The sequence below is a fragment of the Zonotrichia albicollis genome, chromosome 27, assembly GCF_047830755.1.
Source record: "Zonotrichia albicollis isolate bZonAlb1 chromosome 27, bZonAlb1.hap1, whole genome shotgun sequence".
In the NCBI taxonomy this organism is placed as follows: domain Eukaryota; kingdom Metazoa; phylum Chordata; class Aves; order Passeriformes; family Passerellidae; genus Zonotrichia; species Zonotrichia albicollis.
The window spans coordinates 6,459,577-6,484,055 of record NC_133845.1 but is presented as its reverse complement, the minus strand read 5'-3'; the positions used below and the strand labels follow the sequence as shown (position 1 = coordinate 6,484,055).

The window sequence follows — 24,479 nt, the reverse complement described above, 5'->3', positions numbered from 1 at the left end:
TATAAAGGTAGAGCTTTGGCTACTTCTCTCTCTCAGCAATGTCTAGGGCCAGTTGAACAGCTTTGAGTTCAGCAAGTTGGCTTGATTTACTTTCTCTTTTAGTGGCCTCTGCCACTTGCTGTGTGGGGCTCTATACAGCTGCTTTCTACTTCTGGTTCATTCTCACAATGCGGCACGACTCATCAGTAAAGAGAGTGTATTGTGTATCTTCTGCTGGCAGTTGGTTGTATGGTGGAGCTTCTTCAGCTCGTGTCTCTTTTTGTTTTCTTTCATCAGAGAGACTAAAGTTTTCACTTTCGGGCTAATTTGTAATGACTTCTAAAATCTCAGGGTGATTCAGTTTACTTATATGGGCGCGCTGAGTGATGAGAGCAATTCACTTGCTCTATGTAGCACTGGTGGCATGGTGAGTGGAAGGAATTTTGCTTTTGAACATCTACTTCAGTACGGGTAGTCGGGGTGCTAGGAGGAGTTGTGCTTCAGTGCTTATTACTTCTGAAGCAGCTTGGACTCTTTCATAGGCAGTTAGGATTTCTTTCTCTGTTGGAGTATAGTTGGCTTCAGACTCTCTGTAGCTTCGACTCTAAAATCTCAGTGGTCGACTCTGAGTCTCTTCAGGCACTTTCTGCCAAAGGCTCTAGGATAAGCCATGGTTCCCGGCTGCAGAGTAGAGCACATTCTTCACTTCTGGTCCTGTCCTGACTGGGCTAAGGGCTACTGCATGAGTAATCTCTTGCTTGATCTGTGCAAAGGCTTGTTGCTGCTCTGGGCTCTAGTGGAAAGTGTTCTTCTTACGGGTGACTAGGTAGAGAGGGTTCACGATTTGACTGTATTCGGGAATATGCATCTTTTAAAAACTTATGGCGCTTAGGAAAGCTTGTGTCTCTTTCTTATTGGTGGGTGGAGACATTGCTGTGATCTTGTTGATGACATCGGTGGGAATCTGACGCCGTCCGTCTTGCTACTTCACTCTCAGAAACTGGATCTCTTGAGCAGGTCTCTTGACTTTGTTCTTCTTGATGGCGAAGCCAGCTTTTAGGAGAATCTGGATAATTTTCTCTCTTTTCTCGAACACTTCTGCTGCTGTCTTCTCTCACACAATGATGTCATCAATATATTGCAGATGTTCTGGAGCCTTACTCTTTTCTAGTGCAGCCTGGATCAGTTTATGGCAGATGGTGGGGCTGTGCTTCTACTCCTGGGGCAATCGGTTCTAGGTGTACTGCACGCTTCTTCAGGTGAAAGCAAACTGAGGCTTGCATTCTGTTGCCAGAGGAATGGAGAAAAATGCATTGGCAATGTCTATAGTGGCGTACTACTTTGCTGCTTTGGACTCCAGCTCGTACTGGAGTTCCAGCATGTCCGGCACAGCAGCGCTCAGGGGTGGGGTTACTTCATTTAATGCACGATAGTCTACAGTTAATCTCTATTTTCTTTCAGATTTTCGCACAGGCTAGATGGGGCTGTTGAAGGGTGAGTGGGTCTTGCTGACTACTCTTTGGCTCTCTAGCTCTCGGATTATCTTATGGATGGGGATTACAGCATCTCGATTCGTTCGGTACTGTCGGCGGTGCACTGTTGAGGTGGCAATTGGTACTCGTTGCTCTTCCACCTTCAGGAGACTTACTGCAGATGGGCTGTCTGACAGTCTAGGCAAGCTGTTCAACTGCTTGACACTCTCTGTCTTTACAGCAGCTATTCTAAATGCTCATTTGAGTCCCTTTGGGTCTTTGAAATACTCACTTCGAAGGTAGTCTATGCTCAAAATACATGGGGCCTCTGGGCCAGTCACAATAGAGTGTTTCTTCTACTCATTTCTAGTCAGGCTCACCTTAGCTTCTACCAGAGTAAAATCTTGTGATCTTCCTGTCACACCAGTAATAGAAACAGACTCTGTCTCCACATGTCTTGATGGGATTAATGTGCATTGTGCACCAGTGTCAACTAAAGCTTTGTATTCTTGTGGTTCATATGTGCCAGGCTAACGAATCTACACAGTCTAAAAAACACGGTTTTCTCCAGCTTCTACTTGGCTAGAGGCAGGGCCCCTCTAAGCTTGGTTATCTTTCTTTCCCTGGGCATATGTCTTGGAGGTTCTTTCAAGGGGATCAAAAATATTGTCATTATCATCATATGTGACAGTTCGGTTACTGGCTACTGGAGCTGCTTCTCTTTTGGAACTTCTTCTCTGAATCTTCAGTTGTCTCACCCGTTGTGCTAGAGTAGAGGTAGGTTGTTTATGCCATCTCTTCATGTCTTCTCCACAATCACGCAAATAGAACTACAGCTCAGCTCGTGGGATGTACTTTCTCTCGCCGTCTGGGGAACGTCTGCGTTGGGTACTAGAACTTCTGATCTGTACCGCTGAGATTTGGAGAAAGCTCTCTTTAATCTCTTCTCTCAGTTTCTTGTGACCTTTCTCTATCTTGTCTTCTAATTTTTGAAGACGTGTTTCTACTGCTGCGATTCTGGCATGTGTTGGGCCATGTACAGCATCTGCATATGCTCGGAGCTTCTTTGCTATGTCAAGCACAGTCTCACTCTCTTCATCTCTCTTCATGATGGCTAAGGCAGAGGCATATTCTTGTGGCCTGAGTCGTACGAGTTTTCGCCACATCACAGATGTGCATGGTACTAAGTCTGGGTTCTTAGTTGTTACATCATCTGAGAAGATAATCTCAACTACGGCCATTTCTTTCAGGCGTTGGATCTCTTGCTTTATTGTCTTCTACTGAGTCTGCTGTATATAGAGATCGTCTGCACACAGGTATCTTTCTGCCACACTTCTTAGGACTCGTTCTCAGAGGCTCTGAGAGTTAGCTCCCTTCATCATTCTTTGGTCTATGACAGTATCTTGTGACAGGGATCCTAAATGCCTGGCTTCAGTGCCATCTAAAATTGTAGCTTCGCCTGCAGCATCTCAGAGACGGACTAGCCAACTAATTATGGATTCATCAGACCTTCGAGTGTAGTCTTTCTTTAGGCTACGAAGGTCTTTCAGGGAATAAGACTCAATATTTGCGTCTGATCTTGCACCTGCTGCTTTGACTCTTGATTTTACGTCAGGAGGCATTGAGGTTCCTTCTCTTGTATCACTACTATCATCATCATCATCATCTACTGGTCGATCAGTTTTTTCTGTGTGTTTCTCACTTCTAGTACTGGTAGCAACAGCCATGGGTTTAGATGCTGGCTTAGGCTCACTGTCTGGTCTAGCTGCTGGCTCTGAGCCTGGGCTGTTGGCTACAGCTTGAGTGACTGGGATAGCTGATTTATCTCTCTGCCCCCTTGCTTCTGTCTGCTGCCCGACAGTATCTAACAAAGTGCGATAAGCATAGGCCAGGGCCCAGCTTATTGCAATTAGCCTTTTCTCTTTAGAATCGTCATGGCACTTCTCCTTTAGGTATTTCCCCACCTCTGCTGCGTTCTGAATTTGTTCTCGTGGGAAATCTTAGTTTACAGGATCAGAAAATTCTTTCAGGGTTTGGCCTATATTTTCCCATTCTCTACTCCACTCAGGATTTTTCACGCTTGCATCTGCTTCTGGATCAGGGGTCTCACCAGCTCCTCTGGATATCTCAGCCCTCATTCTAGAGAAGCTGCAGACTATATAGAGGAAACTTACCAAATTAAATACCAGAAAGATGGTCTCTTTAACATTCAGGGGAAACTGAACATTCTCAAAAAGTGACATAACCGATTTAAAGGAGAAGAGGGAAAGGGAAGGCTGGAAAGTCTCATTCTTAGCTCTTCTTCTAACAGACTGAGTGTAGTTACTAATAAATTCTCAAAACATACCACTGGAATTGGGATGCAGGGTAGGATGAAGAAACTATAAACTATACATGCTGTAAACAGAGGTCAGTATCTTTTTGAACGCTTTATAAATCATTATCACTAAGGCCAGCACAACAGCTATTCTAATCTGTACTTTTCTACTGTAAAAATTACTTGTTAAGGACAATAACCTTAATGACTAGAAAGGTATTGAAACTTCAAAAAGGTCTAGAGCTCAGAGCCATACAGAGGCGTTCTCAACTAGAGACATCAGGGGTTCAAGCAGCATAGTTACTAACTGCTTTAACAACCACAGACACACAATTAATAGGGCTTTTTTCCACATTTTCTAGCCCCACGTTGGGCGCCAATTCATGTATTTGTCCAAGTTTAGAGCAAATTTGGGGAAGAATCTCCCTAAAGGAGCTCCGGTGGGAAAAGCAGATCTAATCGGCCCCTCCCCTCAACTGGTCCGGGAGGAAAGAAAAATACCTCCTTGGAGAAAGGTGGAAAAAAACCCCCTGTTTATTAAACAATAAGACCAAAACAGTATCAAAACAATGAGACTCCTTGCCACTCTAAAAGAGATGACAGACTGAGAAAACCCCGGGTTCAAGCAGCAGCTCACTCAGTCTCTGATCAGTCTCTCAGTGCTGGAATGGTCGCAGGCCAGGGCTGGCCCGGTGGCCACAGCTGCAGCTGCCGGTGCTCTCCTGGGTGTTCAGTCCAGAGCAGTTCCAAGAGGTCCAAAGAAAAGGGAAAAAACAGTCCAGGGAACTTCTTTGTCTCAGCTAGCTAACACTAACTAAAAAGCAAAAGAAGAGCTCTCTGTCCCGCTGTCCGTCCGCAGACAACACAGTCAGGAGCAGGAATGTGGAGGAGTGCAGTGTCTGAAAAACAAAACTGCGCGCTTCTTCTCTCTCCCTCTTCACTCTCTGTAACACTCTTAAAGGTACAAAACTTATTATTATTCAACATAAACAGAATGAGACGATTGGGGATAAAAGCATCATATAGTCAACTCAGGACAGAAGTGCCCAGGCAGCTTTGTGCACTCACCTGGCAGAAGATGACAGCAAGGTCACAAAGCCATTTGCCTCTGGCTCCCTCTTTGCTGGGCTGGTGGGTGAGGTGTCTCACTGGAGCTTTCCTCCCTGGCCTAGGCACAGCAGGGCTGCAGGGAAGCAGATGGGAGTTAAGTGCCCAATTCCCAGGGAAGTGCAGTGAAATTTGTCTTTGTTATTCCCCCTGAGGCTTTTGGCAGATTCCAGCCATAGGAATTGTTATTGCAGGAAGCTGCTTGGCTGAGAAGCTCTTATTGAGCCTGGGGATGGGGAAAGGGCCCCTGTCCAGCAGGAAAGTCCTTTCTGTCAGATTAGGCCCTTTTCTGACCCAGAGATGGGGCAACTGAGAGGCATTTTAAAAACTTTTATTCCATTTTCAGTCTCATGTGAAGGGTGAAACAATATAGATGTTATAATTCTCACCATCACCATCAGAAGCTGACTATTTCCCAATTACAAAACACTATAAGCATTTCTTAGCCTATCAGCTTTAACCACACCATGCTGTAAATGCCTTAAGGCAAATCATCTAAAATTACCCCTCGTGGGTCACATTACAGTACATCTTTCATGGTTCTATTTCTCCTAAGTATCTAGTTTTATTTGCAAGGCCACCCTTTGAAACTTGTTTCTAATTCCATTTCTCTCTCAACAATATCTGTCCTAGTCCATGGCATTTCTAAGTCAACATTTTTTATCTCAGGGTTTGCATACAGATGTGAGCCTTCTGTCAGGCTTTGAGAGTTTGCTACAAATTCATTTCCAACACTTTCCTCCTCCCTGTTTCCCCTGGCAGACACTCCTCCGTGACGGCAAGAGGGAGAGCATCATGAGCACGCTGTTCATCGCGCCGTCCGACATCGAGAACGGGGAGAGCATCGTGTGCCGAGCCACCAACAAAGCCATCCCCAGCGGGAAGGAGACCTCTGTCACCATTGACATCCAGCGTGAGTACACAGCTGGCTGAGCCACCCCTGGCTGCTGGGACACCCCAGCCTCTCTGCCCTCTCCAGCCAGGGCTCTGACTCCAGGCAGGAGCAGCATGATGCAACTGGGGATTTCTATTTACTGAGATACTGGATGTCATGCTTTGGAAAGACAGGTGCCTGCTAAGGAAGGCAGGAGCCTCCCCTGAAATGGAGAATTTAAACCCTCCACACCCCTCCAAATTGGTATAAATTTTAAATTAAGGGGCTCCCAGGCAAAAAATGTGGGAGCAGGAAATAACAGTTCTTTTAGAGGGAAGAAAATAAAAGGATAAAATAAACAATGCAGTAAACCAAAACAACACTGACAGAGTCAGAACCCAGCCCGACACCCTGTGGGTCAGGCTGTTGGCAGCAGTCCCATTGGAATTGTGGCTCAGCCCTCCTGCAGTGTCAGGGCTGGTTCTGCTGGAGCAGGGATCCTGGAGAAAGGTGCAGTCTCTGCCTCTGAAGATCCAGTGGAAAAAGAGGCAGCTGCTGTTCCTCTGGGGAATCCAGGGGAGAAGCTGTGCTGGTGTTCCAGAATCTCCAGATTATATCCAGGTAGCAATGCTTGGCTCCTCCCTCTGGGCTCACATCTCCCAACGGGATGCTGTAGTTCTTATCAGCCATGCAGGGATATTCAATAGCTGTTATCAGCAGGCGTCCCCTCCTGAGGGAGGAGTGGGTGTGGAAAAGATAAGGAAAACAACCCACGTAACAGAAAATAATTGCCCTACAGATGGCAATAGAACACATCTTGCCTTGCAATCTAGGACACGGGAGTATCACAGAGTGAAGTCACAGGCAGGAGATTCCATGACCCCTGAGCTCCCTGAGGAGCACCCACACTACAGAGATATCCTGCTTCCAGTGTGTCCATGGATCTGAGCAAAGCAGCACCAGCTGCCATGCTCTGGTGGCCCAGTTCTGCCCTGACCCAGGCCCTCGGGGGTCTTTGGAGCAGGGATGCATCCCAAAGGGTTTTGGGTGAGCAAGCAACACCTCTGGGCATGGCCAGTAGCAGAGATAAGTCGTGTTAGGATTTCTGGTGCAGAATCCTGAATTTACAGACTTACAGGCAGTTCAGTGATACATTTCTTGTGAGACACCTGATCGGGACAGTGTCCCTCCCATGACACAGAGCCAGTCACCACCTCAGGAGACAGGGCTGTGGTCAGAACTGTATCATTCACCCTTACTGTAAATCCACAAAGCAAAATCTGCCATCTTCCAAAATTCACATTTCACAGGCCTCTTCTCCCCTCCTCTGCAGCAGCCATTGCTCTTGGGCTCCTCCCAACCCCTTCCAGCCACGCTCCATTCACACACCCAGTTCCTGCAGCTGTATTTACCCACGACTTGCAAAAGCAGGATGTTCAATATTAGCATGCCAGCTGCTTTCCAGAGACCAATTAAAACTGGCAAATTCAACTGAACAAACTCGAGCACAGCAGAAAATTCACCATTTAAGACTTCCAGCTTTTGCTGCCGGAAGATTACCAGGCTCTTGGGTTGCTGCCTGCGTGTCCTGACAGAACTGGGCAGATAAAATGAGATAATAGCTTGGGTTATTTCACAGCCAGCAAACAGCTACAATAGCTGGAGACACACTCACACAAACAACATGGAGCAGAGACATCATTACACCAGGGCAGTACAGTGTGGGCTGGAGACGTGAGCTGAATCCCCGAGCCACATGGAATCTGCTTGGGAAAGAGAAAAACCCAATAAAGAACACCAGTTTCCACTCTGAGCTATTAAATTCTCCATGCTGTGAATATAATAACAGTAATATTCTACCCAGCTATTAAAAGTATGTTGTTCTTAATGGTAGCTAATGAGGATATCAATTTTCCAAAGCTGGATGGGTGATGGGAGAGAAAAATACTAAGATGGATTAACCAAGCTGAGGTGGGGTGGATTTTGACCTGGATGCAAAAGCCTGCTCCTGCTGCATCTAGTAACAGAATCGTTGCATTGTTAAGGTTGGGAAAGACCTCTAAGATTATCAAGAGAACTATTAACTCAGCTTTAGCTCATGAGGTCTCACTCCCAGCCTTGTAGACAACCAGCTGCATTCACTTTGCAAAAAGCTGAAAGTGAAAAAAAGCAAAAATTATCTGGACTACTCATTTTTCCCTAGGGAATTAGGGAAAAAAATATTCTGGGAAGTCCTGCTCATGGGTCTTCTTCCAATTTCTAGCAGAGAAGCAGCACCTCAGGGAGAGAAAGATGTGGTTTCTGGAGGAATAAGGAAAAGCAAGCAGCAGCTGTTGGCTGGGGAGCTCTTCCCAGCCTGGCATGAGCTGCAGCATCCCCCTGGACCCCTCCAGCTCCAGCAGTGCAGGTTGAATTCACACCATAGCAAACATCACCCAGCTGCATGGCTTGAGAGGTTGGCCTTGCAAAAAAATCCCAGGGAACCAAAAATAATCCTTCCCAGGAAGCAGCAGCCTGGTAAATCACTCCTACCGCTTTCTTTCATTTTCTTCTGCAACTCAAAAGAGCATCAGCAATGCTCACAGGCAGCAGAGAAACACCAGGATGGAGGTTATCCCCAGGAAGGGTGTGTGTGTGGTGGGAGAGATTATCCTCTTTCAGCTGATGGAAAATTGAAGTTGGGGTCCCATCAATCTCATGCCTGACCATGATGGCAGCAATGAAAGAGCTGAGTCATAAAACCCTCCCTCCCAAATATATTAAAAAAAGGGGGATTGGCAGAAAGGGCTGGAAAAAACCCCAGTGCAGGCTCTGTAATGGAAACACTAAGCAGCTCCAGCTGGAACATCTGTTCAATGTGATTTCCGTTCCACCAGCCACATCAAAGTCAGCCTCCTGTGAGTTATGCGTCGAACATCACAAGTGGGATTAAAATCATGTTTAATAGTTTGATATGCCATAAACTATTTATACTGCAGGAGCCCAGTGGCTCCATGGAAATGCAGACCCAGCGTGCTGGGATGGGAGGAGCAGGGTTATTGCTTATCCAAAGCCATTGCTCCAAGCCCCTGCACACACATGTGCACTTGCTCATTTTTACACCTTTTTTTGTCATGGCAAGAAGGGATTTGGCTGCATCTGTATGTTTCTGCAGGAGCTGGGAGGAGGAGAAGGAAAGTGGAGGGTGATAAGGGGCACGTTGCTGTGCTGGAGGGTCTCCTGATGAGTTTATTCTTGGAGCTTTGCAGTGTTTGATTCCCTTTTGTGCTTCCCACTGGGGAGTGAAAAGCCCAGGGCTGAAGTGGCACCTCAGCCTTAGTGAAGAGGTTGGGAAGGGCTTGTCCAGAGGGAGACGAGCACAGAGAGGAATCTGCACCTGGCAGGGCAAGTGCCAGCACAGCACCTGCAGCCCATGGAGCTCAGCCTGCAGCCATTCCTGAGGTGCTGAGTGGGAACAGTGGGAGCTGAGGGGTTTGCCACGGTGCTCAGGGGGAGCTGAGGGGTTTGCCACGGTGCCTCCTGGGCTGCAGGGCTGCTCAGGAGTGATGCTGGCCCTGGTACCTGTCCCAATGCCTGTCCCCACAGCACCTGCACCAGCACTCACACCCTCTCCTCCCGCCGCCTGTGGGCTGGCTCTATCTCATTCCATCATTCAAATTCATTACAAGAAGCCAGGCAGGAATTATAATTGTAACTGAGTGGAATTACATCCTGATGAGTTACAATTTGTGTCTTTTTTCCCTTTAAAATGCCCCGAAACACAGTGGCACAGGCAACCCACGCTATCTCAGCACCCACAATACTCGAAAGCCCAATCCCATTTCTGAAAGGAGAGATCAAAGACTTTAATTCATTTACTTTGCTTTTTTTTTTCTTTTTTTTTTTGTCTTTTTGATTTCTTTTTTTTTTTTTTTTTTGAGTGCAAGAGGGAGCCGGGTTCATTTTAATACAAAGAGGTTCCTCTGTAAATCGTAGGCACAGCTCCTAACCCATCAAACAATGGGGAAGCTACTAAAGAGAAGTGTGATTCATACTTAACAAAGGAAGGTGATTAGCTGTTGTTGTCTAACAATAGGGAAGTGTCAGGATGCCTGGAAATGAATTAGGAGCCCGCTATACATCTCTGGGCTGCTGTGTCAGGGAAGCTCATTTATATTCCCAACTGCGCCCATCTTTATTGTCATTTGAATTGCACATTTTAAAATGAAATTAGGGTAAATTGAAAATACCTATAATTTCCCCGTCATAATTTCCCATCAGGAAGGCAGGTGGCTTTGCTCACAACAAAGCCAGGCTCCGGCTGGGTAAATACCGCGGGGCGGAGGAGAAGGAGGCTCTGGAGCTCTGCCAGGACTCCGCCTTTGCTTCTCCCCTCCTGCCCAGCCCAGGTCACTGCCCAGGCCACCTCCGACCCTCTGCTGTGTCCCCGAGCTGTCCTGGCTCCTCGCAGGGCTGGAACAACCCAGCCTTGCTGTGCAGGCAGTCCCCACACCAGTTTGCCCAGTTGGAGCCCACACCCTCCAGCAGAGGCACCGAGCCGGTGACTCCAGCAGGACCTGACTGCTGAAGGCCAGCAGGGAAACCTCCATCCCTGGAAAACCAGGACACCCCTTGGGCTTGGGCTGGAGCCGTGGCCCCACAGCAAAATTTAGGAAACAACCGTTAAAAGTAAGCAGGAAATGGGTGAAGTGTTCAGATGCAGAATATCCAGAGCTGTTTTAATTTTTTGTGATGACTGAGGCCTTCAGCTTTAGGTTTTAAGCACGGGACCTTATTTGGGGGAAAAAAGCAGAAAGAAATGGCCTTGTGGAGGGTTTTTTGGTGCCTGAAGAACCAGCTGTCCCATGGCAGAGGAACTTGGGGCTCATTGACCCAGCTGAGGGGCTCTCCTCCCCTTGAGGTGGGAGTCTGCTGCGCACATGCAAAACACATCCTAAACCAGGACATGTTACATGTTCAGCTTTCCCTGCTGCCCCTCTCTTCTTCCAAGTGCTCCAGCAATGCCTTTCCCAGCTGGAAAATGGGGAAAGGCTGCACAAAGTCATTTCTTTCTGCTTTTTGCCCTCAAATAAGGTCCCATGCTTAAAACTTAAAGCTGAAGGCCTCAGTCATCAGAAAAAATTAACACAACTCTGGATATTCTGCATCTGAACATTTCACCCATTTCCTGCTTGCTTTTATTGGTTCTTTCCTAAGTTTTATTTGCTGCTAAAGCATTTAGATGCTTCTCATGTAAAAAGGAGGAGAGAAACTGAGGAGCAGCTGGAAGACTGGAGCAGCCTGTGACACCAGTAAGGCCTTGGCAGAGATGATTAGGCTGATGAAAGAGCAGAAATGCCACTTTAAAGTTAGAGGATAGACAAAAAATCATTGTTATACAGCAAGATATTAAACTGGACTGTCTCAAAGCAGGCGAGTTTATGTCCTTAAATGAGAATCAGAGCCAGCAGTCACATTTTCCAAGTGAAATGTTACATCAAATGGTGTCTGTGGCTCTTCTTCCTGTCTTATTTGCTGAAGCCCTTCAAGAGAAGAGCAGTGTTCGTGGCATCAGCTTGTCTGACAAACCTTATATGGCTTTAAACTGAAAAATGGCTTCCACTGCCAGAGGACAGAGTTAGATGAGATCTCAGGAAGAAATTCTCCCCTGTGAGGGTGATGAGGCCCTGAAAAGGTTTTCCAGAGAAGCTGGAAGTGTTCAAAGCCAGGCTGGCAGGACTTGAAGCAGCTTGGTTTAGTGGAAGGTGTCGCTGCCCATGGTAGGGTGTCGCAGACATCTTTTATGAAAAATCCTTTCCTTAGGATTTTTCCTTCTGAGAGGCCTCAGGAACAAAATGTAAACAATGGTTATCTGCTGCTGTGGAGTGCAACAGGTGCATCTGTGATTGGCTCATGTTGGTTTGTTTCTATTTAATGGCCAATGACAGTCAGCTGGCTCGGACAGAGAGCTGAGCCACAAACCTTTGTTATCATTCTTTCCTATTCTATTTTTAGCTAGCCTTCTGATGAAACCTTTTCTTCTATTCTTTTAGTATAGTTTTAATGTAATATATATAATAAAATAATAAATCAAGCCTTCTGAAACATGGAGTCAGATCCTCGTCTCTTCCCTCATCCTCAGACACCTGTGAACACGGTCACAGTAGGGGATGGAACTGGGTGATCTTTAAGGTCCCTTCCAATCCAACCCACTCTGGGATTCTGTGATATCACAGCTCCAGGGCATCTCAGTGCTTTTGCCGGGTTTCTGACAGCCTAAGGGGCTGGCAGGGGGTGCCCCAGCTGTCCTGGGTGTCTCATGGGCTATCTCTCTTTGCAGACCCTCCCCTGGTGAACCTGTCCGTGGAGCCGCAGCCGGTGCTGGAGGACAACACTGTGAAGTTCCACTGCTCTGCCAAGGCCAACCCTGCTGTCACCCAGTACAGGTGAGCTGGCACACCTCAGTGCAGCCCTCTGCTGAGAGCATCTCACCTTCCCCTCCAGGTGACCCAGAAGAGCTCAGCGCCCCTGGCTGTGGTTTCTCATGGCCCTTCCTCCTCCTCTTCCTGTGTTTCTCACCCCTTGGTGCTGACAGAACTGGGCAGATAAAATAAGATAATAGCTTGGGTTATTGTGGCTCATCCCCAGGGCCTCTGCTGCCCCTGTAGCCATGGCTGGAGCCAGCCCCCTCCCTGCTGTGGCAAGGTCCCTGTCCCCACTCTGTGCTCCCTGGTGCCACTCTGGGCTCGATGGTGCTGTTGCACATGGAGAGGCTCCTCTTCTGCCACTCACCAGGTGTCTGCTGCCTTCTACAGCTTCCCAGTCAGGGATTCATGGGCACCTGGAGTGGATTAAGAGGCCTGGCACTGAGCTGGCAGTGCCATCTGTTTGGGGACATCGTGAGCAATGCACACCAAGTGAAAAGTCTGTTATGGGAGAATTCCTCTCCCTTTTTTGCACACTCTTTTATGATTTGAACAGAGCAGCTCCGTCACCATCTCCCTGTAACCCTTAAGCAGCCACCATAGGCCTCTCTGTGCCCAACATGGTGGAGCTGAGCCCAGGAGGGGCCAGAGCAGAGGTGCAGGTGCCAGAGGTGTGAGGGGACACAGGGGATGGGATCTCCTTGAGTGGGACATTCTCCCTGGGTGAGGGGGTCACATCTGCAGGACACAGTCTGCAGTGCCCCTGCACTGGCCACGGTGAGCTCAGAGCAGGGCACAGGTGCTTGAGGAGATGTGGAGCATCAGGAAAAGCGTCTGGTTTGGCTAAGGGAGGTCTAGGGTGAGGCAGTGCATGGGGTCCCTACCAGCTCTGAGCCCTTCTGGGTCCTCTCTTCTCTCTGGAGACAAGGTAAAGGATCTGAAGGAACAGCTGGAGCTGTGCCAGGAGAGGTCTAGGTTGGATTTCAGGAAAGGTTCTTCCCCCAGAGGGTGCTGGCACTGCCCAGGCTCCCCAGGGAATGGGCACAGCCCCGAGGCTGCCAGAGCTCCAGGAGGGTTTGGACAGCACTGCCAGGGATGGACAGGGTGGGACTTGGGGGTGTCTGGGCAGGGACTGTGCTGGACTTGATGATCCCTGTGGGTGCATCCCAGCTCAGGAGATTCTGTGATTCTGTGAGTGCACACTCAGGGATTGATGGGCAGGAGAGCAGAGTCACTGCCATGGGCCCTTGGCTTTGGGTGTGTCTCAGGGCCTTTCTGGTCACTTCAACCCCGAGAATGTTAAAAGTCTCTTTTCCCAGCCCAGCGCTCGAAGAAGGAGTTGGAGCTCTTCATTTCTCGGTCTCAAGGTTGTTTATTGTATCTTATTTATAAAAAATTTTCCCCTGCCCTGCTGAGGTCCATCCAGCAGGACAGTTCCAGGCACTCTGCCTCCCCTGGGGCAGTGTTATGTCTTTATCCTAAAATCTACCTGTACAATGTTTACAATTACTTTTCAATACCTATCACCTATGTTAGACAGTGAGCTTCTACTCTAAATCAATCCCAAAGTGCCACCATCACAGCAGAAGATGGAGGCCAAGAAGAAGAAGGAGAAAGGCTGGACACACCCAGTTCCCTCCATCTTGCCCCCTGAACCCTCTCATACCAAAAACCCTAAAATCTACTTTTCCACCCATGATAACTTCACTATCATTCTACTTAATTTGTCGTGGCTTGCTGATCTTCATCTAAGGTTGGTAATTTGCTCCACGGGTCATAATCAAACCCACAGGTGTTTTGGGCTCTGTGCCAGGGTCTCTGAGCCTCCTGGCAGGGTCCTGGCCGTCCTGGACAGCCAGAGGGATGTTCTGGGTTTCCACAGGTGTGAGGTCTCCTGCATCAGCAAACACCCCTCCTATCACAGTTTTATTTTTTTGTCTAAGCAGACAAAATATGGCTCTGGGAAGCGGGGCAGGCTGTCAGCACACTTTGGGAGAAAAGAGCTTTGTGTAACAGGTACAGCCCTGTCCTGCCTCATCCATCAGCCACTCGCCCCTCCTGCCTCGAAGGGCTGAGCATGCACACACAGGCTCTCCATCCATCCTGCCTCTGCAGAACCATCCATGGATAATAACAGGAGGCACCTCCGGGGACAGGTACCATGACCCTCCTCCTGTTAGGCTCGTGCAGCTTAATTAGTACAATCAAGTTTCTGGGTAGGAACTATCCCTTCCAGCTGGATACCAGCACAACAAAGCTGTAATTGTGTTCCTGGTTACACAGAAGAGTTATTAATTCAAGAAGTCAATTAATGTCAAAGATACAAATAGCCCTGGTTTCATATTTACAGCTGGAAGGAAAACAAAGTGCATGCCAGGCTGGGTGAAGGACCCACGTGGTTCTTACCCCAGGACTGATTCTGGTACAAGGCAAAACAACCATCTCTGGTCAAGGAAACAGACAGTGGCAAGACCCTGGCAAAACTTCTGCTCCATCAGCCTGATTGTCAACAAAGGAACCTTCCACATCATCCCTGATCCCAGCTGGGCTGATCCCTTGTGCACTGGAGCAGCCTGGAAGGCTCCAGTCCAGGGTTTCCACTTCCTTGGACAGGGACTTTGGACAAGAGGAATGGCTCCCACTGCCAGAGGGCAGGAATGGATGGGATATTGGGAATGAGGAATTGTTCCCTGTGAGGGTGGGCAGGCCCTGGCACAGGGTGCCCAGAGCAGCTGGGGCTGCCCCTGGATCCCTGGCAGTGCCCAAGGCCAGGCTGGACAGGGCTGGGAGCAGCCTGGGATAGGGGAAGGTGTCCCTGCCATGGCAGGGTCGGAACAAGAAGAGCATTAAGGCCCCTCCAGCCCAAACCATTTTGGCATTCTGTGATTTCTCTTGGCTGTTTCCACCCTTGGGATCCATGCCCAACCCAAGCTGAGTTGATTTTCTCCACCAAGCAGAAGTGGATCCAACATTCCTCTCCCATCTTTGCTGCCATCTTGGTAGCACAGGTTTTTGCTGTCCCCCCTCTGCCCTCTTCCTCCCTTCTCACCCATCCTGGGGCCACAGGTCTTGTCACCCTTCCTGTCCCCTGAGCCTCCATGATTCTACTTTGCTTCAAATGGCTTTGGGATTCATTTCATTATGGACTTTACTCTTAAAACTAATTGCATGTTTTTCAGGCTATGCTTTCACATAAAAAGGGTTTGGAGCAGGAAAAAAAAGAGGCATGACAAATTCAATCACTTTGGATTTTTCATTTCTTGAGTTCCCTTAGCATGTAAACTTCACACGAGGCTTTTTCCCTACCACTGTGACAGGCAAACAGGACTCAGCAGTGCTCGCTGAGGCTTCCTTCTGCTTAAAGGCTCTGATTGATGAAGGGGGGATTTGTTTCCCTTCCACAAGATCCCAAAGCTCTTCACTATGTAAAAGTGGCAGATGTTCCAGCACTCAAGCTTGGAGCCCTCTGGATTGGGTCAGCCAAGCAAGGAGCCCCCTGCACCTTGACACTGGCCAGGAGAGAAGGATGGGAACTGTAACACTCTAGGCCTGGGACATCTGGAGGTTTGAGAAGGAGAACGTGAGCTTGGTGCCATCCCCAGGACCCTACCACTGGTGAAAATGAACTTAATTCTGCCTTAAAAAATCAACAGGAAACATGATTATTTTTCCCCTCCTTGGGCAAGGACCACTCTGATGTCTCTCCTATGGCTTCCCTCATGCTTGGACAGAGATCCCAGATCTTCAGACAATATTTATTTTTAATCCCCCCCCACAATATGTTTGTCAGTAAATAACTCTGAACAGAAAGGAAGAATGTTTAAACAACCTAAATCCCCTTTTGTGGCCATAAATCTACAGTCAGCTTTGCAGGGCCATCCCTGCCACCAACATAGCAGCAAGCTTCACCTTGCCGGAGTTTTTGAGGAGCCAAAGGTTTTGCATTGAGTTTGCATCCTGGGTTTTTTTCCTGGGAAAAGCACATGAGGTCCAGTATCCCACCCATAGATGTTCCCTTGGGAAGCATCCATGAACTGGGCTCTTTGTTAGGATGAAGCCACTAAGCCACCTCTGTGGTCCTGCTGACCCAAGATTTTAAGCCCAGACCTCCTATTCTCTTAGTTAGGAGGGCAAGGGAAAAGAAACAACATTCAACACAATTTCCCAAGAGATGAAAAGGCCCCTCTGCCCCTATAGAGAACATAGTTTTGATTAAATTGAGCTGCTTTTTCCTTAGGAAGTTTTCTTCATGCCTGCTTATATAATCATACACAGGTCGATTTTAATGCAAGAAAAACTTGGTTGAAAAAGAGACCTCAGAGCAATCCACTCCCAGAGCCAGAGTGGAAAGTTCCAGCCTGCACCTTGTCTTCTCTTCTGAAGGCAGAGGGTTAATGGCATTTTCTCAAAACTGACAGATTTTCACAAAATCTTTGGCCTCAGTGGCATTTTCCAAGCAAGAATCCCTCTTGTCTAAAACCTGCTGGCATCTCCTGATGTTGGGAGGCAGGCAGGGCTGGGGCAGGGCTGGAGGCACAGCTCCTGTGCTCCTTCCCCAGCTGAGGAGGATGGAGCTGAAATGCCAGCCCATTCCCTTGCTGGCAGCAGGTTCCTGCTGAGGAGCAGCATTTCCCCAGGGGGGTTTGCGTGCCCACAATGTCACTTGGGCTGTCACTTGCTTTGGACACAGGACAGGCCAGTGGCACCAAAGGAAGGGGAGGGCAGAGGCTGGTGAGGTGTCACAGTGATCCTGAGCAGGGGTTCCTGGCACAGGGTGAATTAACCCTCTGGCAGCAGGGGTTTGCTCTTTGGGTGTTTTCCCTCCTTCCATATACAGCAAGCTTTGCACAGACACATCCTATAGCTTCTGTAGGGTCTTATACCCATAAGCCCCTAAGGTGGAATAAACCCATCTGGCCTGGGTTCATCCCACCTCTGTCAGGTTCCCTTTGGAGCTGAGGAGCAACTCATCCCACCAAAAACCTCCCTGGGTGTTGCCAGTGCAGCACCCTCCACTTGGAAAAGGCTCAAAGGGGACCTGGGCTCCTCAGCAGTGCTTCCATGGATGTGTCCCCATCTGCTTTAGCACCATGAGCATGGGGCTGGAAGCCCAAAGAGGCTCCCTGGTGTCCCATGGGTGGCAGGGGACCACATTAACCTTTCCTCTCCCCTCCCCTGAGGCACTGCCAGCCTCTGCCAGCCTGTTTGCTGGCACAGCATCCTGGTGCCAGGCTGGAGCAGCAAACAGCTCTGGTGCACATCCCACCTCAACACCCCCTCCCACACACCTCTGCAGCTTCCTGGACAGCTCTGGGATGGGGAGGGGAGAGTTTGGGAATTTACAGGCTTTCTTTTGCTGCAAGCAAACGGGCAGGAAGGGGAAAGGGAGAGTAATTAGCTGTCGCCGTTGTTCTGTACCTGCGATGGCGGGTGAAATTAATGGGAAGCAGCAGAAGTCAGGGCGACGTGAACCGACTCCCAACCAGGCCTCCTCTTTGCTCCCTTCAGATCTCTCTATTTGCCAATCTTCTCGTGGCTTTTGATGTCTGTTGTGTGTCTGTGGGGTGTTTTTTTGCTGTTATTATTTATCACTCGCAGTAAGAAAGAGAATCTTTAAAGTGGCAGAAGAAAATGGGAAGGTTTAATATTGCAGGAGGCAGAGTCCCTGAGCATTTGGGGCTTCTGAGCTGATGATTATTTTTGTGGAGTGATGGGGAGCTGGTGCAGGCAGGGAGGGCAGTGATACCAATCTCATTCTGTGCATCCACACAGAGCTCTCACCCCCAGGGCTGGCAGAGACCTTTGCAAATAATGTTATCTTTGGTGGCAGAGGGAGACATGTGCAGCCACCCTCCAGCACCAGCTGCAGCTCTGGGACCACTGCACTTTCAAAGGAAAGTGTGGGACTGACAGACAGACACACAGACATAGCTGGGAAGAGGGAGACAGCCCTCCCAGCTGCTGCAAGGTGTTGAGCACAGCAGTTGCGAGCAGCTCTTCATAGCTGAGGGATGTTGCAGAAGTCCAGCAGGTGCTACAGCAGGAGCAGAGGTCAGGAGGAGCCAGGGGACATTTGTTTGTCAGCCACCCAAGGGATGGTGCTGCCCCACTCCTTCCCATCCCACGGCCAGACTGGGATCACAGCAAGTGCAGTCCAAGCAAATTCCACCCATCCCTGCTGCTGCCTGAATCCAGCTCTGTGAGTGGCAGCCCCACCATCCCCCTGCTCCCGCTGAGAGCCATCCCACAGCCATCCCAAGCTCAGAGCCATCCCACAGCATGCCCTGTGCTCACCTCCTCGTGCTTCCCCCTGAGCGCTGTTTGTTTGTTGGCTCAGGAAGGCAGGAAAGCCCTTGCTCAGTAAATACTGTTTTATCTCGGAACAGCAGCTCGCTGTCGCTCATCAAATATTAATCCAAACTCAACTGCTTCTTAACAAGGTTTTCTTTGAAGGCATTGGGGCTGGAACACACCTGGTGGGAGGCAGTCCTGGCTTCCCCCTGGCTTTGCCCAGGGAAAACAAAGGGACGACAACAGGAAAAAGCTTCCTGGTCTGGTTCCTCCACTCTTCTCCATAGGATAGGCATTTCCCACCCAGCTTTAGGAAAATAGGTGGATGAAGAGCCCAAGTGCCTTTGGTGTCTCCAAGGATCATACGTGCCCAGGTACAGGTTTGGGGTGTTTTGGCTGCTGGCCTTGGGGGAAAAAAGTGGCAGAATTTTGTGGGTTCAGGTAGATACAGAAAGATTTCACCTGACATCAAGGAGCTGTGAGACAGAGAGAGAACATCACAATGTGCACCATCTCTGCTTGGCCTGCCTGCCTTACACTGTGCAGCTTGGAGGCATTCCTCCCACGGAGACACATTCCCACAGCTTGTTTGAACAAACCTGGGGAGAAATTCAAACTCCACAGAGCTTTGCTGCTCTTTACCCTTTGAGCCTTGTCTGCAGCATTTGGGGACCTGCTGGCATCTCACCAGATTTATTCATGACATGCCTCAGATCCCATAGGGGAGTCAAGTTCTCCAAGAGCACATGCCCCATGTCCTGCTGGAAATAGCTTGGAAGTTTGCTCAGACACTTGAACCAGCTCCCTGGTGGCTCAGCATTGCTGTGGTGCCTGGCAAAGAGCAGGAAAAGCAGCAGAAATCTGGGAAAGCTTTATCAAAGGGATGGGGAATGGAAGAGGGAGTGAGCAGCTGCTCAGCCCTTGCTTGGCTTGGCAGAATCACTGCACTTTCCCTGCCCTAGTGGATGTGGTGGATGGACCAACTCCCTGCCAGGAGCACTTCCATCATCAGCCAGTGGTGGGCTCAGCACACAGACCCAGCTCCTCCAAAACAAATCCCAAGGAAAGAGCCAAGAGACATTCCAGCCATCCCTGAATGGCTGGTTATGGCACAGGGGGAAGCCCAGAATGAAGGTTAGCAAGTTGTGGAATCACAGAATCAATTAGGTTGGAAAAACTCTCTAAAATCATTGAGTCCAGCTTTTACCCCTGCACTTCCAAGGCCACCACTTATCCAGGTCCCCAAGTGCCACATCCACACATCTTTTAAATTCTTCCAGGGATGAGAACTCCACCACGGTCTTGTTCAAATGCCTCACCCACATTTTAGTCAAGAAATGTCTCCTAATATCCAATCTAAACCTCCCTTGATGAAATTTGAGGCTGTTTCCACCCCTCCCACATCACTGATTCACATGGAATTCCAGGGAATCCCTTCCCTAATTCCTCACCCTCACTTCCCAGGGATCAGACCTGTTCCCATGCCAGAGCTCAGCCCCTAGGGATACATCCTTAGCAGGTTAAAAGGGAAGGTGAAATAAAACTGCCTCCCACATCCAGGCAGGGAGGAGAGCTGGGCTCATGCATGGGTGCACCCTGTTCCATCCGAGCATGAGGATCAATAATAGAATCAAGGAATTCAGGTCCTGGGGAAGGAAGAGTCACAAGAATTGTTTGCTGCTGCCAGGCTGGATGAGCAGAAGGAGAAATCACCCCAGACTGTGGGAGCAAGATGTCTCTGTTCCAGCTAGATCCCCATTGCTTCTTTGCTTGGTCAGTCAAGCTTCTGGATGTGCATAGATCCCTATTCTGGCTGAAAGGCCAGGGAAAAGCCTGTTTGGGGTTTAACACCCTTTCATGACACCAGAGTTGTCCCTGCCTCTTCCAGACAGCTGAATATATTCACACTGTGTGGAATAAATCCATAGGCTGTAAAGGGATTATTGGATCGTGGTAAGCTGATCAGAGATTCAGGGTAATGATTTCATTGGCAACTTTTGAGAGAGAAGTGGCAAATGATCCATTTAATGGGCACTGCCTCCAGCCAAGCCAGAGCAGGGGCTGTTTTCCCTCTTCTGGCACCATAAAACCTGGATATATTTTAATATGCAATTCTGGTGGCTTTGAAAAGTGTCTCCTGGGAGTGTTTTTGTGTTCCTTGCATTCCTCTGCCTGTTCCTGGAAGGCCCAGGATAAAAGTGACCAACCCCTCGTGCCTTGCATTCCCAGAGCTTCTGATCACCAAGACCACAACCAGGGAGGAAGATCTGCCAGATTAACTCCTATTAAATTACAATCATACCTGTCTTAATATTTAAAAGGGACTGTCAAAGGTTTGAAATGCTGCAGGGCCCTGGTGGCTGCAGACAAGGTGTAAAGTCTGTGGGTGCATGGGCACTTTTCTCCACATCCATTACACTCAGTGTCCCCTCACAGGAAAATCACCCAGATTTCTCCTCCAGGGACTGCACCGGGACCCTTCCAAGGCTGGTTTGGATGGGCCTTGGAGCAGCTTGGTCTGGGGGAAGGTGTTGGAATGAAATGAGCATTAAAGTCCTTTCCCACTCAAACTGTTCTGGGATTCTATGGGATCATCTGGGATTCTATTCCACCCCAAATTCTGTTCTGGGGCAGCCCCACAAGAGCTTCTGCAGAGTCTCAGGGGTGCCCAGAAGGCTGCAGAGAGATGAGGTGGGGAGCAGCTCAACACGTCTGATCCAGACCAGAGGCATTTCAGCATCTTGAAACAGAACGGTCAGTTTGGTTTTGCTGCCATTTCTTGGCACACTTTGGACCTTCTCCCCCCCAGCCAGCTCCCTCCTCCATCCCAGCCTGGGAAAGTTCTCGTTTCTGCCAGTGTGCAGTTTTTGTTGCCCTGCTCCCCCTCTCCATCTGCTGTGTCCCGGCAGTGGCCGTGGCTGCCGTCTGTCCAGCCGCAGGACGCTGGCAGCCCATCTGCTGTCCCTGGGCAGGGCTGCCACCTCCCCTGCTGCTCCCCCGGCCAAACCTGGCAGGGAGGGAAGAGAAGCTGCAGTGGGGAAGGGGCCCGCAGGCATTTCACAGCAGTTACAGAATAAATCTAATTTATAGACATAGCAAAATGCAGCTAAAGCAGGAGTTGAAATAAATGCAAAGCACACCGAGGTCTCAAGTTATCGGCACTGTAACATTTTTCCTGACTATCTCTGTTTTCCTGCCTGGGTTTGTCTTTGTAGCTTCCTCCCAGACAACTGGACCTTTGCTCTGAAGTGAAAATGAAAGCTAGGAAAAAAAAAAAATACCAGGAAATGAATTCTTCAGATCTCCTTCATGATGCATCAGCCCCATCTGCCAGCTCCCTGTGACAGGGAGCAGAGCATGGCTGGTGGCAGGTGGAGAGACGGGCTTTAGAAAAAGGAAATAAAGTAAAATAAAAGGCACAACTATCCCTGCAGCTGGGAAGTGAGACTGGGCTGCTGGGGGGCCTCTGCCAAGGCGCAGAGTTGCAGGTGAGACTGGGAAGACAGGGCTGGAAGAGCCTTCACTCACGGAGGTGTGAGGACAGGGAGATTTGTCTTCCCATTCCCTGGCTTGTCAAGGTAATGGGAACAAGCGGGTGGGAGATGTTCAGAGGCAGCTTGAACTAATCAGGAGAGAGAATAGAGGGGAGAGAGTCTGATGGAGGGGGGAAAAGGAGGGGGGAAGGAAAACACTTTGTACTGGTGAGCACCATCCCTGACACAGAGATGATGAAAGTACCAGAGCAGAGTGATGGAGCAGCCAGCCCGGGGCTGGATGGAGCCTCTGCCATGGTGGGGCTGCCTGAGGGGGTTGGGGGTTCCAGGAGAGCTCACAGAAACACCTTGGGGTGCCCCAAGGTGGGTGGTGCTCATCTCCATCCCAGCCAGGATTGCCGGCATCCCAGGAGTCAGCAGCATTGGGAGTTTTCCAAACTCTGCTCCAGCCCTTTCCCAGCCTTAGAGTGAACCTGTCCCCATCTCCTTTCCAGACATTGGGGCTGTGGTTGTGTGTTCCCAGCCTCAGAGTGAACCTGTCCCCATCTCATTTCCAGCACACCTTGGGGCTGTGGTTGTGTGTTCCAGCCTTAGAGTGAACCTGTCCCCATCTCATTTCCAGACCTTGGGGCTGTGGTTGTGTGGTTGTGTGTGCTCCCAGCCTTGTCAGTCACCCTCCTTCCAGACTTGCTCCTGGAGCTGGGAATGAGATTCAGAAGGGAGCATCCTTGCCTCCTCTGGCCAGATCTCCTCTCCCTTTGCAAGAAGTGGCAGCTTTTTGTGCCTAATTTAGCAGTCTTTAATCTGAGTTATTCCAAACCACACTTGCCACTTCCTTCATGCGTTCCCGCAGGATGATGGGCTGATTTCACAGAACGAAAAGCCTTAAGCAAATCTTGTCACACAAGAAAATTGATTTTTCAAAACTGACTTTTACAAGATTACTGGTGGTTTTTTTCCCCCTCATCTTTCTTCTATATCGTTCCCTTCCAGTCTCACGAGGTGGCTTCAGATCTAAGGAAATTAGAGATGCTGTGACTAAATTGAAAATGTAAAAATGGGGAGAAAGAGGGGAAAAAAAGACACCCAGCACCTCCTCTGCTGCTGCCTCTGAAGGATAGAGCTGCATGTGCTTGTGAAGGAGCAGAGCTGTCTCCTTGACCTCTCCCACTGCCATTACATCAATGCCACATCACAGCAGAGTTTGTCCAAGGATTATGCCAACACCTAACAGGCAACATCCCCTGATGGCCATTCCTTGGTGATCCCAAGCTAGATTGTGGGGTTTTTTCGTTCCCTCCCTCAATCTGTACATATTATTTTATCTTTTGGAATTAAAAAAACAGTTTCCCCCTGCTGCTCGGTTCAGAGACATCTCAATGTGTTTTGTTAAAAAAAAAGAAGACAGAGGAAGAGTTGCCTTGAAGTTGTTTCAGACAGCTTAAAATATGCTAAGCTTTTGTGTTTCTGCCACATAAATAATGAATCCTCTTACAGCTTCTGAGTCAGGAAAGACGTTGATTTAAGAGGCCTTCAGCTCTGTTTGAGGCTTTTCTGCCAAAAAGGGAGGAATGTGACCAGGGACGAGCGAGGCATGAAGGATGAAGCAGAGTGTGCAAGGGGGATGTGGGATAGGGACAGAGGTGGCACCCACCACAGCCCTGCAGCAGCTGTTCTAAGGGACTTCCCTCCTTGATTCCCTCTTTGCTCCTTTATTGCAGATTGTGGGGGCTAGAGATGTGTTTAAATAGAGAACAAATCTGTGAGCATCTACTTCTGTCACTGTCTCTGCCCCAGTAAACCAGTGGGGATTTGGTGACTGCAGCAGCATCAGTTGTTGTTCATTTGACTCATCTCCCAAGTGCCACCCTGGGAAGGAGTCAAATGAACAACAGAGCAGTCAGGAGAGCTGCAAAATGTGGGCCAGCAGGCATGGGAGGAGAATGGGAAACCCGGTGGCTGCTGGTGTCCCACAATACACCCAGTGTGTCCCACAACAAACCCAGTGTGTCCCACAACAAACCCAGTGGGTCCCACAACAAACCCAGTGGGTTCCCAACAAACCCAGTGGGTTCCCAACAAACCCAGTGTGTCCCACAACACACCCAGTGGGTCCCACAATACACCCAGTGTGTCCCACAACAAACCCAGTGGATCTCAGGTGCCCGCCAGGGCCGTGTGCCCTGGTCACCTCCCCAGTACCATGACCAGACACTGGCAGAGGGCTCAGCTGCTGGAATGTGGATCCACTGCCAAGCTGGAGCTGGCAGGTCAGGCTGAGTTCATCAGGAAACAGCAAAAAGAGGAGCAAGGGCCAATCTGGCCCAGGCTGAGCTGGGGCAGGGGAGCCTTTCCTCCCCAAACCTGTGTGACAGTGGTACCTGTGCCAAGGACATGCTGTGCATCCTGAGCATCCTGGCTTGGCACAACTGTTTGGGGTACACAGCACCTACCCTTGCACACCCCATCCCAGAGAGACCCCAAAGGAGTTCTGGGATTGAGGAGTAACCCTGCTCACTTCAGGTCTCAAAAATACCCTTG

The 24,479-nt window shown here is 49.3% G+C and overlaps 1 protein-coding gene across 3 annotated transcripts in view; it reads left to right on the top strand.

The window, feature by feature from the left end:
• Nucleotides 1-24,479, top strand: part of KIRREL3 (kirre like nephrin family adhesion molecule 3) — a 413,421-nt gene that overhangs the window by 348,001 nt on the left and 40,941 nt on the right. For all 3 annotated transcript variants that reach the window (XM_005494941.4, XM_005494940.4, XM_005494942.4), the window contains 2 exons: nucleotides 5,638-5,788; nucleotides 12,069-12,174. In XM_005494941.4, the coding sequence (XP_005494998.2) occupies nucleotides 5,638-5,788; nucleotides 12,069-12,174 (257 nt within the window). The remainder of the gene's footprint in view (nucleotides 1-5,637; nucleotides 5,789-12,068; nucleotides 12,175-24,479) is intronic.